The sequence below is a fragment of the Crassostrea angulata genome, chromosome 5 (assembly GCF_025612915.1).
Source record: "Crassostrea angulata isolate pt1a10 chromosome 5, ASM2561291v2, whole genome shotgun sequence".
In the NCBI taxonomy this organism is placed as follows: domain Eukaryota; kingdom Metazoa; phylum Mollusca; class Bivalvia; order Ostreida; family Ostreidae; genus Magallana; species Magallana angulata.
Genome location: NC_069115.1, coordinates 58,059,944 through 58,074,954, shown reverse-complemented (window position 1 = coordinate 58,074,954; position 15,011 = coordinate 58,059,944). Strand labels below are relative to the sequence as shown.

The 15,011-nt window shown below is 35.2% G+C and overlaps 1 protein-coding gene across 1 annotated transcript; it reads left to right on the top strand.

Annotated features, from left to right (window-relative positions):
* The first annotated feature begins 1,212 nt into the window (after window positions 1-1,212).
* On the top strand, window positions 1,213-14,998 carry LOC128184859 (prostaglandin E2 receptor EP4 subtype-like). The gene is made up of 5 exons (XM_052854483.1): window positions 1,213-1,371; window positions 1,742-3,081; window positions 10,336-11,304; window positions 12,428-12,538; window positions 14,857-14,998. The coding sequence occupies exons 2-3, from the start codon at window positions 2,182-2,184 to the stop codon at window positions 10,618-10,620; spliced, it is 1,185 nt and encodes a 394-aa protein (XP_052710443.1). The 5' UTR covers window positions 1,213-1,371; window positions 1,742-2,181; the 3' UTR covers window positions 10,621-11,304; window positions 12,428-12,538; window positions 14,857-14,998.
* The last annotated feature ends 13 nt before the right edge of the window (window positions 14,999-15,011 follow it).

Below are 15,011 nucleotides of genomic sequence, written 5' to 3'. Positions count from 1 at the left end.
GATCAATATGTAGGTTTTCTTTACTCCAAAGACGAAATGTTTCAAGAAAGAGTCGTTCCCAGGTGTTTAATTCTTGCTCTCTGTGACTTGAGTTGGCCCATTTTCTCTCCGATAGCGTCACCATATCCTGTCTTCTAACTCTGCTAGACTACGGGTCTTGTCGGGACATTATATAAATAGTGCCTGTTTGGGAGGGTAAGAGTTGAAATTGACACCCCGAGAAAACCATTGCCAATGGTTTTCTCGGGGTGTCAATTTCAACTCTTGCCCTCCTAAACAGGCACTATTTATTTTATTGTAATACTTTCATGACAAATACTGAAACAGGCACTATTTGCATGTACTTAATTATACTGAATGTCTTAATTTTAAAGAAAACATTTCTGCTTTTGTATAGGAATGACGTAAATTCTATGAAAAACCGTACGCACATAATTTACGCGCATGTAACAATTCGTTGTGTTACCCGTTGCCAAGTGTGTTGCTAACGCTGAGGGTAATAGAACGGATTATCAACTGCGTCTAAACCAATCAGATTACAGTATTTAACATGAAAGTATAATAAAGTATAATAAAGCATATTCATGATATTGTACATTATCTCGGAAGACCTTTCAACATTTATAACTTTTCAAGCGTTAATAACTTTATTTAGAGTTCTAAATATCCATATTTCACTAATGTTTTGCAAAATATATGTCGTCATATTTGGTATCCCTTATAAACTGAAATGATACCGCCAAATCCCCCCCCCCCCTTATCGCACCGCCCTCTTGGATGATGTCACCTACACTTGTCGTAATCGAAGAGGCAAGCTACATGTACCGGATCCGGAAGTCATGAAATGAGTCAGGGATCTCAAAATCGGACAAAAGATGTTACAAATCCGCAAAACACGCACCACATGTTTTTACATGACCATATGTCTTCAATCATGAAGTCGAACATTAATTTATTTGTCTTCATAATTTCTGCTTCATCTATAAGAGTCACCGCAAGGTTGTACAATTACCGCTGCCTCAGTAGGCAAAGAAGTTTATATGAAAAAAAAAATACCTTCACCATGTCGTTGAAGAAGACCTAGTGAATAACTGTCTCTTCCCGCATGATAAATTTATGCACTTGTGTTACGTAATGCCTCTGAAAGGTTAACGGGACCATATGAAGAAGCGCAGAATCCCGGGACAGGCTTTAAATATTCAGAGGGCAATGACAGGTCCATGTTTAAAATGCAGTGGGTTGTCATTCTCGCCTGTTAAATTTATGAGTGGTTTCTGTTACAATACGCAGAGTCATAGTCAGGGATTAGTTAACTCAGGCCGGACTGTCCACTGCTTGCCTACAGAAGTCAGTTCACTGCATGCCCTATAGGTAGGGAGTTCTATGTACATATACATATACTAATATGATGATGACTTTGGCCATTTCCAAAGTCTTCACTTCTCCTTTTTAATCTTCAAAAATTGCATCTTTAATGACTTAGCTAATTACATCAGATTTTTTTTCAGTTAACTTTTTTCTTTAAGAAGGCTTGCAGTTTTTTAAATCATGAATAATGAAGTTATTTTCGACTAATTAAATGTAGCATACACCCAGTATTATTTGCCTCCGTTAGGATCTGCAAACTTTTTAACTCAGTTGTTTTGTAAGTTTTGTTGACATCAATTAATTTTGTTTCCCATGCTCTTAATTGCTTTCACTTATTATCATACGATTCTAATAGTGCATATATATCTCTCAGGGAAAATCCAAAGGTGACACGAGAAAAGAAGAAACCCATTGAGCCAGCTTTACATTTTCCGGAACTGAAGGTACAAAATCAACAGTATTCAGGATATACAAACATTTTCATGAAACGTCGGGATAGAAAGGACCACCCCTCTGGCCTGGATAGCTACTTCCTCCAACGAGTGTGCCCAAATATTTCTTCCTCTTTCTACAATATTGATTTAAACTTCGGAGTTCAGCTCAAGGCGACAAGCGGGATTTCATTAAATTCAGGCCTCGTAGATTGTACCAAAGTGTCGGAGTGTTTTGATGTAGAAAATTAGGCTGTCAAGTTAAGGGCTAGGGAAGGGAAACTGTCAACTCGTGTACTATTGACATGCTTTTCTTCGTAACCCGATATTTCGAGCCATGTTTACCTGAAGGGTCAGGTGAACCCAAACAACATGTGATGAAATGACTATTCCGATAAATGTATTTCTACACACAGTGATCGGTGAGACCAAGCAGGCGATAGCAGCGGACAACCAGACGTGGTTCAAGAGGATGTCTTCTACAGACTTCAGTGCCACAACAGTCAGTATGAACGTTACGAACAACACAACTCTAAACTCTACAGCCATGGACACTGACAGTAAAAGTAAAGGGTACGTGGGGATGATCATCGCTATGTTTCTCCTCGCCCTCGTCTTCAACATCTCTGCTCTCATCATGATCGTCAGGTCCACCAAGTCTCACAAATGGAGCGCCTTCTACCGACTAATGGTCTCACTCAACATCACGGACTTGGTCGGGAGTGTGACTTGTTTTCCCGTACTTTTGGCTACCTACGCCAACAACGTGCAATGGCAGGGAGGTCAGCCGGTGTGTGATTACACCGGGTACATGATCAGTTTCGTTTTTTTGTCGTCTGCTTCGATCATTGGCGCCATGTCGACGGAGAGATTCGTTGGGGTATGGTTTCCATTCTTTTATAACAAGAGTGGAGCCAAAGAGAGGAGGACCAACATCATTTTGGGGGGTATTTGGACCACCACGGCCTGCATCGCTCTCCTCCCCATCATAGGGTTTGGCGAGTACGTTCTTCAATACCCGGGGACATGGTGCTTCTACAATTTTAGAGCCAAGAATTTGGCGGACAAAGTCTATGCTTATCTGTACTCTGTAATATGGATTTTGATCATTTTTTGTACTGTTCTATTCAATCTGTTAGTCATTGTCAAATTAGTCATGCGCCGTGTTAGTGCCAGCGACAAGAAAAAACAAAACAGTAAAGCCAAGAGGAACGAGATTTACTCCATCGTACTCCTGGTGGTCATCGTCATAGTAACGGCAACATGCGGGGTCCCCCTAGCGGTGAGTTATTTCTACATGTATACACCTTTTTGGGAAATTAATTACGCAGATTTTTTTGGTCTGGTTGCAATTGAAATACACGTAATCTGCAAAAGCGATCCTTACGAAAAAATTAGATATGTGCATTAATTTACTCTGCGGCTGTTATTCTCCAGCCACAGAACATCAATCATTGTTAAGTTTATTTCATTAACCACGACGCTTAATTGTTTCTTTTTTTTTCAATAGGCAAGGTTGTCCTTTGCCAGAGGTAGATTTTGTCAAAATGTCGTCTGTTTGGTATAAAGAAACTATAACCTTGATAAAAATAAATAGGGAAAAGTACGCTTAACGATTTAGACTTATCCCAGGTAAAACACACACAGGTGAAATGCTATATTGCACATGTACCATACGGCAGAAGTTTTTAGTGGCGACATATTTTAGCAAATTTCATTCTGAAACCTGTATATTGACGATTTTTATTGTACGAATCCTCGGTGAAAACTTTACCCAAAATAACCTAGATGATGGTTAAAGGCAATTGTGGATTTTAATTATGAAGAGAATAATTTTTATCAGCCAAGATGTGAACTTTTACAGCACGTTTAAGTTCACCATTATTCATATTGAAGATATCATTGAAGAATAATGACCTCTTCCTTTTCTTAAGCGAGTCGAATATTTTTTCGGAAAATTCAAACAAAATTTACGAACAAATTATAAAAACGTTCATTTTTTAAAAAGATTTATAATCAGAAAATGCACATGTCTTTCCATTAAATGGCATACGACGTCATTTATAAATTCAAATAAAAAACCGTTTTATTATGTAGCAGGCCTAAATACATTTCATTATCATATAACTAAAAATTAATGAATCTAGAGTTTGTTAAAGTTCTTAGCAGACCATTTCCTGGCTCCCACTCACCCTTGCTGGGGTGGGGGGGGGTGAATTTATCATAAATCATAACTACCCTCACCCTCCCACTGCCAGGCGCAGAAATGCACCACGGGACAGGAGGGTCATTCTAATCTAATCTAGGACCAGGGCGTGTGGTTCATTCTGCAAGGCGTTTACAATTTGAGGTCAGGGGTTTTCTAGATAAAAAGAGATTAAACTCCCTGTAAACAGGATCCCTGCCTTTTTTCCACACGTTTCTGACATCCTTGTGAGATTTTTTGGTCCACTAAGTAAATTGTTGTTCATAAATCTTGACAGTTATACATTAAGAAACAATTTGAACGATTTCAACATATCCGCCCGACATCTGACCTCGGTCAAGATATCGTCCGGGATTTTACTTCCTTCTCTGACAATCCCAAAAGTAAACAACCTTTGAGTTTATCAGAGTGAAATATATGACCTGCTAAAAACTAAATGCTCTATATCCTTTCTCGCAATACGTTATCAAGAACTAGGAAAATCCCGCGGTGGAATTGGGGGTCTTTTTTATTCACTAGATTTGGATATATAATTTAGCTTGGTGGTTTTCTCTTCACCTTGTTGTATCTTACTTAAGGTTGCTTGAATGTCGCATTATCATGAACGATTCATAATTAAATTCAAGTTTGAATGTCTACCTGTAATGTTGTTTTTTTTCATTATTAAAAAATATTAGGCCTATATTGGTTTTAATTGACATCAAGTTTGTTTCTTTTTACGACATATACAATAGCTTTATTGAATAGTGGAGATAATGAATATTACCCTTCACAGCAATTTTGATTTTTTAGGATCAGTACAAATTAAAATGATAATTTAATTTTGAAATGGACAGCGTGATTGGTTTTTCAGCTTTTGTGTATTTTTATCTTGTATTTTGACTTGGGGATGCATTTCGCCATGTCAATATTAAGGAACAAACGTGTAAAAATAAAATTAGCATTTAAAAGTCACTTCACTTGTTACGTAACAGACAGTGAAAGAAGTGCTTAGTTTACCGCAGTTAATATGAAAATGTTTCCCCCTCCCTGTATCAGTTTTTGTCTTCAAATGGTTAGACATTCAAATGCTGAATATTATGGTCGGTGATTTTTTTTTGGGGCAATTTCCATGACAAGTTTTCATGAACAACTAAATGGGGAAATATTCTAACAACAATATAAACGTTATGGGTTTTTTTTGTTAAACTTTTAGACAATTTACATATTCATGTCTGCAGTCTGTCTAACAATCTAATAATGCACTCTGATATTACTGATAATTCTTACATGTAAAACAACAGTTGCATTCATTACCTCATTAATGCAATTGCTCCCATCAGCATTTAAAAAAAGTGTATGTGACGATGCAATATGAACCACAATTTTTAAGCTGGCATGTTCAGTATGTTGCGGTTACGGGCATAATTGGATATGATGGAGTACCGTGCAGTTCTCTGTAAACGGTTGTTTATTGTGTAAACAAAGTCCGTGTGTCTTTGGTCTAGACGAATCACTGATACTGGACTACAGGCAGAAAACTGACAGTAACAAACATGTCAGACAGGCATTGTCAGCCTACCTTAAAACACTGTGTCTCATAGCATTAACACAAAGAATGCGGAGGATGAGTAGGGATCATTTTAGGTTTCCCGTGATATTTGTAGTCTTTGGTTGTTATAATTGTTTAAAATTTTACATATAGGTATAAACTATTCCACATGAGTGTAAAATAAACCCTTACAAGTGCCCCAAGGGATTCATTCTAGGTGTATAATCTAATTATGTTATATTTTTAAGCGACGAAAAAGGATTTAAAATAGTAAATTTGAGTCGTTTGAGTGTCTTTTATTCTATAAAAACGTAATTTTGGAATAAAGACGTACTGTACTGCAATGCGATACACAAACAACTCTTTCTCCCTGCACTATTAAAATATTGACGACTTTTATCATATTGACGCAAATGGACGAATGTGATTGGTCAGAGAGAGAGAGAGAGAGAGAGGGAGCAGAGACCGAGGACACTTTACTTTGAGCAGGGTACAGTCTCGCGGCGTAAACACACAACTCCTGATCAAGATGTGGATAAATTACAAAAATGAGGAAGATTGAATAGCTATAACAAATCGAAAGTTATATTTCTTAATCAAATTGAAAGCCCCGTACTTTAGTTTGGATTACTGAGTCCTAAATACATTAGCACCGAATCCGCATATTTGGTTGAAACGCATTCGCAAAATAAATTTGACGGTTCAGACATTGCCGATTCAGATTGTCAATGCCTTTCAACATATGCAGTGTTTTAATTTCGAATTTCAAAGCTACAACATAATCTGAAATGAGTTTCATAAACAACTTCTCCCTTGTTACAAGGGAATTGTAAGCTACTGTTGAAATTCTTCACACGTTCTGTAACTTGTATTGTAAGTTATTGCAGTATTCAAAGTGTTCAACAATTTTCAGTTTTGTGTGTCTCTTTTTCCCATTGGACTTGAGGTACCATTTTGTTAATTGTGTATTATTGAATACTCTGAATAAGATTCATTTGTGGTTCATTTGTGTATCTCGTCATTACAGACCATTGCAGTCATCATTTTGAATTTGAATGCTAGAAATTCGTCATTTATAATTACGAGATAGTCTCTAATGATAGATGTCGTCATTAGTAAACTCTGCTTCATTAGTGGTCCTCGAAAAGAAAAAAAAACAGAGGACATTGTTTAAAGAAAATTGAACACGCGTTTTTTGTTGTTTTTTTTCAAATAATTTTGGAGTCACCAAGAATTTTATAATGAATCATATTGAAAATTATCTTGATTTAGTCGTATATACGTTCTTTGGGTGACTAAATTATGACATACCTGTCTGCTAATGACAAAACATCACCTTTGATGATTAATTGCATGTTAGTTTACTTCTATGCAACCTTGGTTTCGATGTCCGATTCAAACATTACCAATTTACAGCATGTGGAATACCAATGCTTATAATATGTTAGCCAATATAGACTGATGCTTCTCTTATGACGAGATTGCTTGCTTTTGGCTCTCCACTCAGTTGAAACACAAAAAGGAAAGTATCTCATTTATAGGTAAAGAGACATGTGTATGCATCGATGCCTAGATACATTTTATAGGTACCTGATTAAATGCAGAATTTTCCCACTGAGCTACAGTTCTGCAGATACATAGTACTTTTGTGGATGCGTAACTCTGGACTTTAAGTGCAACAAGATTAACGGTGTTTCATCACATCTAGCCTGTTACTGTGCAGTGCAGGGTTAATGTTTGTTTTCTAAGAGCAACACTTAGTCTAGATTTCCTTATATCATAATGTTATGATGAATAGACTTTACAAATGTCACGTGACACTGACAATACGCGATAGTTGTACAACGTGTTCCTCTCCTCGACCAACTTGCACTTTGTGGTTATGGAAAATAGACAACGATAAACAAACAAGTCATTACATATATCTAGACAACGAAAAATGATAAAAACAAACGAATAATTATTCATGTCATTATAAATATCTGAATCATTAAAACGTAGTTTACAAGTATATATACATGATATACTCAACTCGTGCGGGTTGTCATATATATGGGAAAATCAAACAATATGTAGTTATAACTGGCTTAAGTCAACAGTTAAAGAAATATTACAAAATCAATTTGTACAAGATTGGAGAAGTATTGTAGATAACTCACCAAAATGTATTAATTATAGAATTTTTAAAACAAATCTCAATTTAGAAAAGTACTTGTTGATTTTACCTACAGATCTACGGATCACGTTTACAAAATTACGAACATGTAATCATCGATTCCCCATTGAAACAGGTAGATGGAATAATATTGAAAAACATTTAAGAAAATGTACAATGTGTGATTCTAATAGTATTGGGGATGAATTTCATTATATTTTAGAATGTACATATTTTGTAAACGACAGAAAAATGTTTTTACCCAAGAGATATTATGAAAACCCAAATATTATAAAATTTAACGAGCTCATGAATACTTTTAATGTAGAAAAACTAAAAAACTTGTCAATATTTATTAAGAAAATTTTCAAAGTCTGTTCTTCCAGAAACCAACTTTAACAACCTATTGTATTGTGATTTTAACTTTTTTTTAGTCATTATTACTCTTACTGTACATGTGATCCTTGACTGTATTCGTGTACATTTGTATATACTGATTTTGAACCTCAAATACCAGTGAACTGGTCTTGAGCGAATAAAGAATTGAATTGAACAAGTCAGAAAGAGGTAGTAGTACATACTGATGACTGCAGGTTTGGACTTTGTAGTGTAAGTATATGATCATTACTTACCACCACCACCGCCCCCCCCCCCCCCCCCCCACCCAGAAAAAATAGGAAAATACGAAAAAGGGAATTACAAAATACGGTGTGTGAGGCAGACTGTAATAAGCCGATTATATGCTCAAGCATTGCATGTATTTAGACATCCGAAACATGTATAAAAACATCCGACATGTATGTAAATACAAATTTTAATACAGTGTGTATATCAGAAACCAGCAATTGTTCCCTCTCTCAGTATTTTTTAAGTAGACCATTGCATGCCTTGTTGAGATGGAGACTGTAAAAATACTTAAACTCGACTAAATAAATATAAAGTTTTGCTCCCCTAAATGTCTACTTTATTCTGCATTTTGTGAATGTATGGGTCTTTAAATGTTCGCGATAATGACACTTATTTCTTTTTTTTTAAATCCCTGACACTGGATTGAATTTTCTTGATAAAGACGTGTCAATATTATTTATTTTATTTTGATGCCGTCAAATGAAGTGCATTTTAACACACTTATGATTCAAACACCTGTGTTATTGCAAGAATTTTTGAAAACATGGTCATTAATAATCTAGAATACAAATTTAACCTTAAAAACAGGAAATTTGAAATAAAATTAAAATCAAATTTGTTCATAGAGTTGCGTAAGAATACGGTAAAAAATCTTACACACGCAAGTGTTCACTAACTATATCCATTTCAATATCACCTACATGAGGTTTGGTACGAGCTTTATCGAGACAAGTATTCTTTTGAATTACAATATAACGCCATTATATAGCAGCACATGGTCATTGTCAGTAACCAGATGACAATGTAAACTTGACCTTAAACTACCAGAACATAGGTATAAATTGGGTATTTGGTTAAAACGCACATAACTATGTAAGCTTAGTTACTGTAATGCGTTTTGTCGAGTAAGTACATGTATTATTGCAAGCATAAAATTCATGGCAATCGTCTCGATTGAAAAAATTTTAGGAATGTGTATTTCCTGCCCATTGCAAATATTTGATCTAAGTGAATTTAAAGTATTTTTGTATGGCAACTGGTGTGAAAAGTTGTTTGGCTGAAGACAGTAAATTAAATACGTTCATCCTTGTTTACTTGTTAAGACACTAAATTAAGTATAGATGATTAAGGGCGTGTCGTTCACTCAGTCTACACTCAATACGACCAGAGCCCGGATGTTTTTTTTTAAATTAACTACCCTTTGAAAACTGTTATGACAAACAAATTGGGTGTTTTTCATATCTATATTTCCGTTACACAAGCACAATGTTTACGGAAATTCAAAACTTCCCCCATTTTTTTAATAGCTATATATAGGAAGGCAATACAAACATTGAAATGAAGGAAGTAAATTATTGAGCTCATCATTGAATTAAAATGTCCTCATAGTCGTCATAGTGACCTTAACAGGACGACAATTACAAGATGTTCTTTACTTTCTGACGTCAGCAATTACAATTATTCAGAACACAAAACGTAATGAACTATAAACTTATTCCGAGATTAGCCAAAATTTCATGGTTTTCATATTTGGTAATATAAATGAAAGAAATAGTATACATTGTATTCGTTTATAAGCAATGGCTGAGCAAAATTCTTATTTGCACGAATGAATTTATTATTTTCGTATCTTGTTTTTTATTTAGGTAAAATTTATGTGTATGTATTTACAAAAATCCCCACGTTGTATGAGAATTTGTATTTATGTGAATCTGCTGAAGTTTTTTTATATAGTGAAATAGAAACGAAAAAGAGTTTTAAAAATGACCAGGGCGTCACTCGTTTTTTAATGCCTTCTTTTACCTATATTAGAAAAATCAACTGCGCGACATTGTAACCTAAAAACGTTTGTTTGTTTGCTTTTAGATTGCATTTATTTAATTATAAAAAAAACTTAACTCTATTTTGTTTTAAAATAAAATTAACATGTACTGCAATCAAAGGTTTATCTATAGTTGATGACATTTGCAGCTATTATTTTCTCTTTTGTTTACAATTCCTTTTAATTTGTTTTTAGATCCGCGCCATCGTCAATGAGAGTGGATCCGAGAAGAACAACAATGCGGACCTCCACGCCAGCAGAATGGCGACCTTCAACATGATTCTGGATCCGCTCGTTTACATCTTCTTCCGCAGAGAAAACCTGGAATGGCTGTTCCGCTTTATCCGGAAAAAGCGCGGGAAATCTAGCAAACCGTCGGAGGAGAGCAGTTCCGCCAGCGCCAAAACGGACGAGACGAATCGGTCGGCGACCAACCTAGAGAAAATCCAGCCCGAGTTCAGCGGGGCGGTGACCACGTGATTGACTTGTTGTATTCATCCGAATGTACTTAGTGAAATCCAGAGAGAGGATTCATAGCGAGCAGTGATAAGTTATCATGTCATGTGAAGCTGTCCAGTGTACCCCGAAACCAACCGAGAAAAACATGCCAGCGGGCAAAGCGCACCTTGGGACAGAAAACTGGTATCCCCGGGGATACTTGACTCTCTAAACAGTGGCATGTATCACCAATATTGCGGGTCCTTCGTCCTAATTAATATGTTCTCTTGCAATCATGCAGATAGTCACTCCGCAGAATGATGTTTGATTTTACAATTGAAAACTTACCAAGATTCAGTCATCTTGAATATTATTTTTCGTAAAAATGCTGGTTGTTTAATGTATGTTTATCAATGAAAAATTGGCTTTTTTAAAATTTGTTACTGAAAGCGGTTACTTGTATCGTACTTTGTGTGTTGTTTTTTACGAAATGCAGTCAACTACTTACTTACTGGTTTTGATTTCCCAAAACTTCTCTCTTCCTTCACTTAGAGAGAGAGAGAGAGAGAGAGAGAGAGAGAATTATATTATGATATTAAGACATATTGACTTTTATCTATGTTCCTGACCCATTTACTTAGGTGCCATATTCCTCAGATTATTCCACTGTGTCTAAGAGAGGTGTTAACATGAATACCTTTATCGCCATTATTTGCCTAGGATTTGGTAAAGTATTGTTTACTTATGAAATATTTTAGCAATTTATTTTTTCCATAGATGGAAGCTTTTATTTATGAATGCCATTTTAGTAATTTCTGTATATGCACTATGTATTTGTAGAGTCGACATCGCATATTTTTTGGCAATATCATAATTGATAACTGTGCAATAAAACAGGCATTGAAAACAGGAAACAGTGTTATTGACAGAGACGTTTGATTGAATTATGAATGCACACATTACTCAACAAAGTAAACACAGATTGCAAAAATATGTTGATTTTGAAGAGCAGTTTATGATCAACTCAGGTTGGGAAATCGTTGTTTTCACTTGTTATTAAGGCCTTTAAGAGGGGATCAAGGTAATACTTAATCGAACACTCTTTGTATATCTCCTCAAAACAAGAGCTCAAACATTTTTTTGATAAAGCAGAAACAGAGCAAACAAAACAAAAAGGCAGATTTGATAATCGCTAACTTTACTTATTGAGGATAATTTGTGAAATTAATTTTCAAGGCAATGTCTCATTAATTACTGCTTTGTCGAATATTTTTCTTTGATAGACTTCTCATTTTGTGGATCCATTTAATTTTTAAGAACTTTCATACATCATTCTTTCATCTGTCTGATACCTCAGTATGTATAGATATAGTTGTGTGTATGCTTTTCGTCTAAATAACATTTGTTTTAAAGAAGTAAAAAATGTCTAGGTTCTGGGGCAATGTCAATTAGAAGAGAATAGCACAAATGTGTCCTACAATACATGTATATCTCTTGTAAGAGTTAGAATGGGATCAAAAGAATGGCCGTGGGGTCTTTTGCTCGTGCCGAGCCAGGAAAAAAATAAATCAAGGTAAAGGATGCCTAGCTTTGGTTAAAACATGACAACTCAAATTGAAAGAAAAATTCACAAAACTATAGACCATGAAACTATGAAATATATCTTGTTAACATGTTGTAGTGGCAAAATTTACTAGTATTCAAAGCTGATTTTTATAATCCGATCCTACATGCGACACGTGTCCGAAATAGGGAAGATTACAGAGCTGCACTTACACGTCAAATGCTGCACGTGACAAACACAAGTTGTCATGATAATGAACTAGTACTTAGACTTTTCATCATTCAGTTTGCCACGTGACCTGCCAGGCTGAGTGTGACTCTGACCATCCCTGTCCGAACTTCTGTCCCAATCACTACCACGAGCAATGCGTCAATAAGGTCTGCACGTGCCCTGATCGTAAGTACTCACGCGCGCTGTAGACACAAACAGCATTATAGGTGTATCTTCAAGAGGCTCCTTCACTTACAAGAGTGATAAATCCGTTATTTTAAATGGTCTGAACCATTGGAATTTCCTGGAAAAACCACATTCTAAGTGCATGTAATGTTAATCCACTTATATCAAATACAGGGTGTCTTATTATATTACATGTTACATTTTAAAGGGACATGGTCACGATTTTGGTCAAAAATTATTTTTCCCGATTTTAATATTTACAATGTTTCAGAAAGTCATTTTTAATAGGCAACCGAAATTTGAGTGTCATTTGTTGAGTTATAATCGAGATACAGAGCTTGGAATTCTTCGCTATGTAAACAAAGCGTTTGTTTACATTTTGGAACGTTAAAGTAAAAATTTCAGTTTTAAATCTAAATCGAATGTGTTTAACGTAAGGAACTGTTTATCTGTGCTTAAGATGAATAAAAAGTTGACAAATAAGCTGGAAAAAGATTTATTACTGGTATATTGAACCTATGTAAACAAAAACAGGGCACGAACCTTGTTTATATGACAAAGAATTGTGAGCCCTGTATCTTGCTTATAATTCTACAAATGACTCTTAAATTTTATTTGATCATTAGAAATGCATTTCTAAAGCGTTGTAAAATAATAAAAACTTAAAAAAAAGAATTTGACCAAAATCGTGACCATGCCCCTTAAAATAATTTTTAAAGGTTTTGAAAAAAAAAAACAAAACAAATAATAGCTAAGACGAGTTGCGAAGAATTTTTTTTTCTCAATTTTTCCATTGTTTAATGTTGACAATGCTTATATCAGTGATTTCTATCGGGAATGTCAGTTGACCAGTTATAAGCGGCAGTTGACAAGTTATAAGCGTCAGCTGACAAGATATAAGCGTCAGCTGACCAGTTATAAGCGTCAGTTCACCAATTATGAGCGTCAGTTCACCAGTTATAAGCGTCAGTTCACCAGTTACAGCGTCAGTTGACCAGTTACAGCGTCAGTTGACCATTTATAAGCGTCAATTGACCAATTATAAGCGAGATGGTAATGCTTTGTTTTTGTAAACACGACTCGTGTCCAGTGTTTTGAATGAATATAGACCGCAGAATAACAAAAAAAACCTAAAAACCCACACACCTAGAACTAAAAATATGTGAAAACCTTGAGAAACTGTTTCACGGTGTTAATGATTTAGTAAAGAACTCCTAGCTTTTTAAACGAAACTTTGATCAATATACGAAATTTATGAACAAAAACAAGTTAAAGCGCAAGCTGTTTATTTTGGACATAAAAAATGGGAGCTCTAAATGTTGTTCTATTCTAACTCCACATTTGATATTCATAATTTAGTTTATCATGACAAATGGTAAGTTAAAATTGTAATCATAAAAAATGGAGAAAACTTACATTTGAAAAAGTTTAAGCTGAAATCGTGACTTTGCATTTTTAATATACATGCAGTATTCTTTATTATGCATTTTGAATATATAGAAAAAGTTTGAACATCCAAAACGGGCATCATTTCTATGTTCACTGAAATTCTATACTATTTTAAATGAAAATAATTCTGCAAGCAACTATTGGTGTTTATCTTGGTGGATGGACAGTTTGAAATTTATAGTTTTCGTCAAGTTGTAAATAATGACCATTGTCTTTAATTGTCCTTATAGAAAATGGGATAAGGATTAGGTTCAATGTTGTAGGTACATCTGATTTTATTTTCTAAAAAAAACACGTGCACGTCTATCTTAAAATTGATTCTGAAGCCAGACTAAAAAGAGAATCAGCTGTTTTAGCCCGACCAATTTGAAGATTTATTCTTCTTTATGCAATCTTTGCGGGATTTCATAGACATGATCTTTTTCCATCTCACCAATTATAACCATCGATCCATAGGTCCTTAGTTTACCACAATCAATAGGTCCTTAGTTCTCCACCAGCCATAGGTCCTTAGTTCTCCATAAGCCAAATGTCATGAGTTCTCTCCACAATTCGTAGGTCCTTAGTTCTCCACAATCCATAGGTTCTTAGTTCTCCACAATCCATAGGTTCTTAGTTCTCCACAATTCATAAGATTTTAGTTATCCAGAATCGACCAGTCTTTGTGTCTTTTCGTTTCAAAAATCTTCAATAGATGGTCCGTGAGGCATGCTTTATTAACAACAAGGGATAAAGAAAACTGTGTTATATGAGATGAATCTGTGTGATTAACGCTTCCACATGTTATTGTTACATTATTTCGGATTGACAGTTAAAACGATACCATACGTTATTTTCTGATTTGTGTGTGTGTGTGTGTGATTTTACAGACGCCTGCAAAACCACGTCACAGTGCCCCTCTGGTCACATGATCGGGTGTCCACCTGGCCAGGCAACCTGTACGGACGGTCACTGCTACTGTAACAGACACTGATCGATTTATTAGAAAATACATTACATATATCATGTGGATTTGACGGCTTTG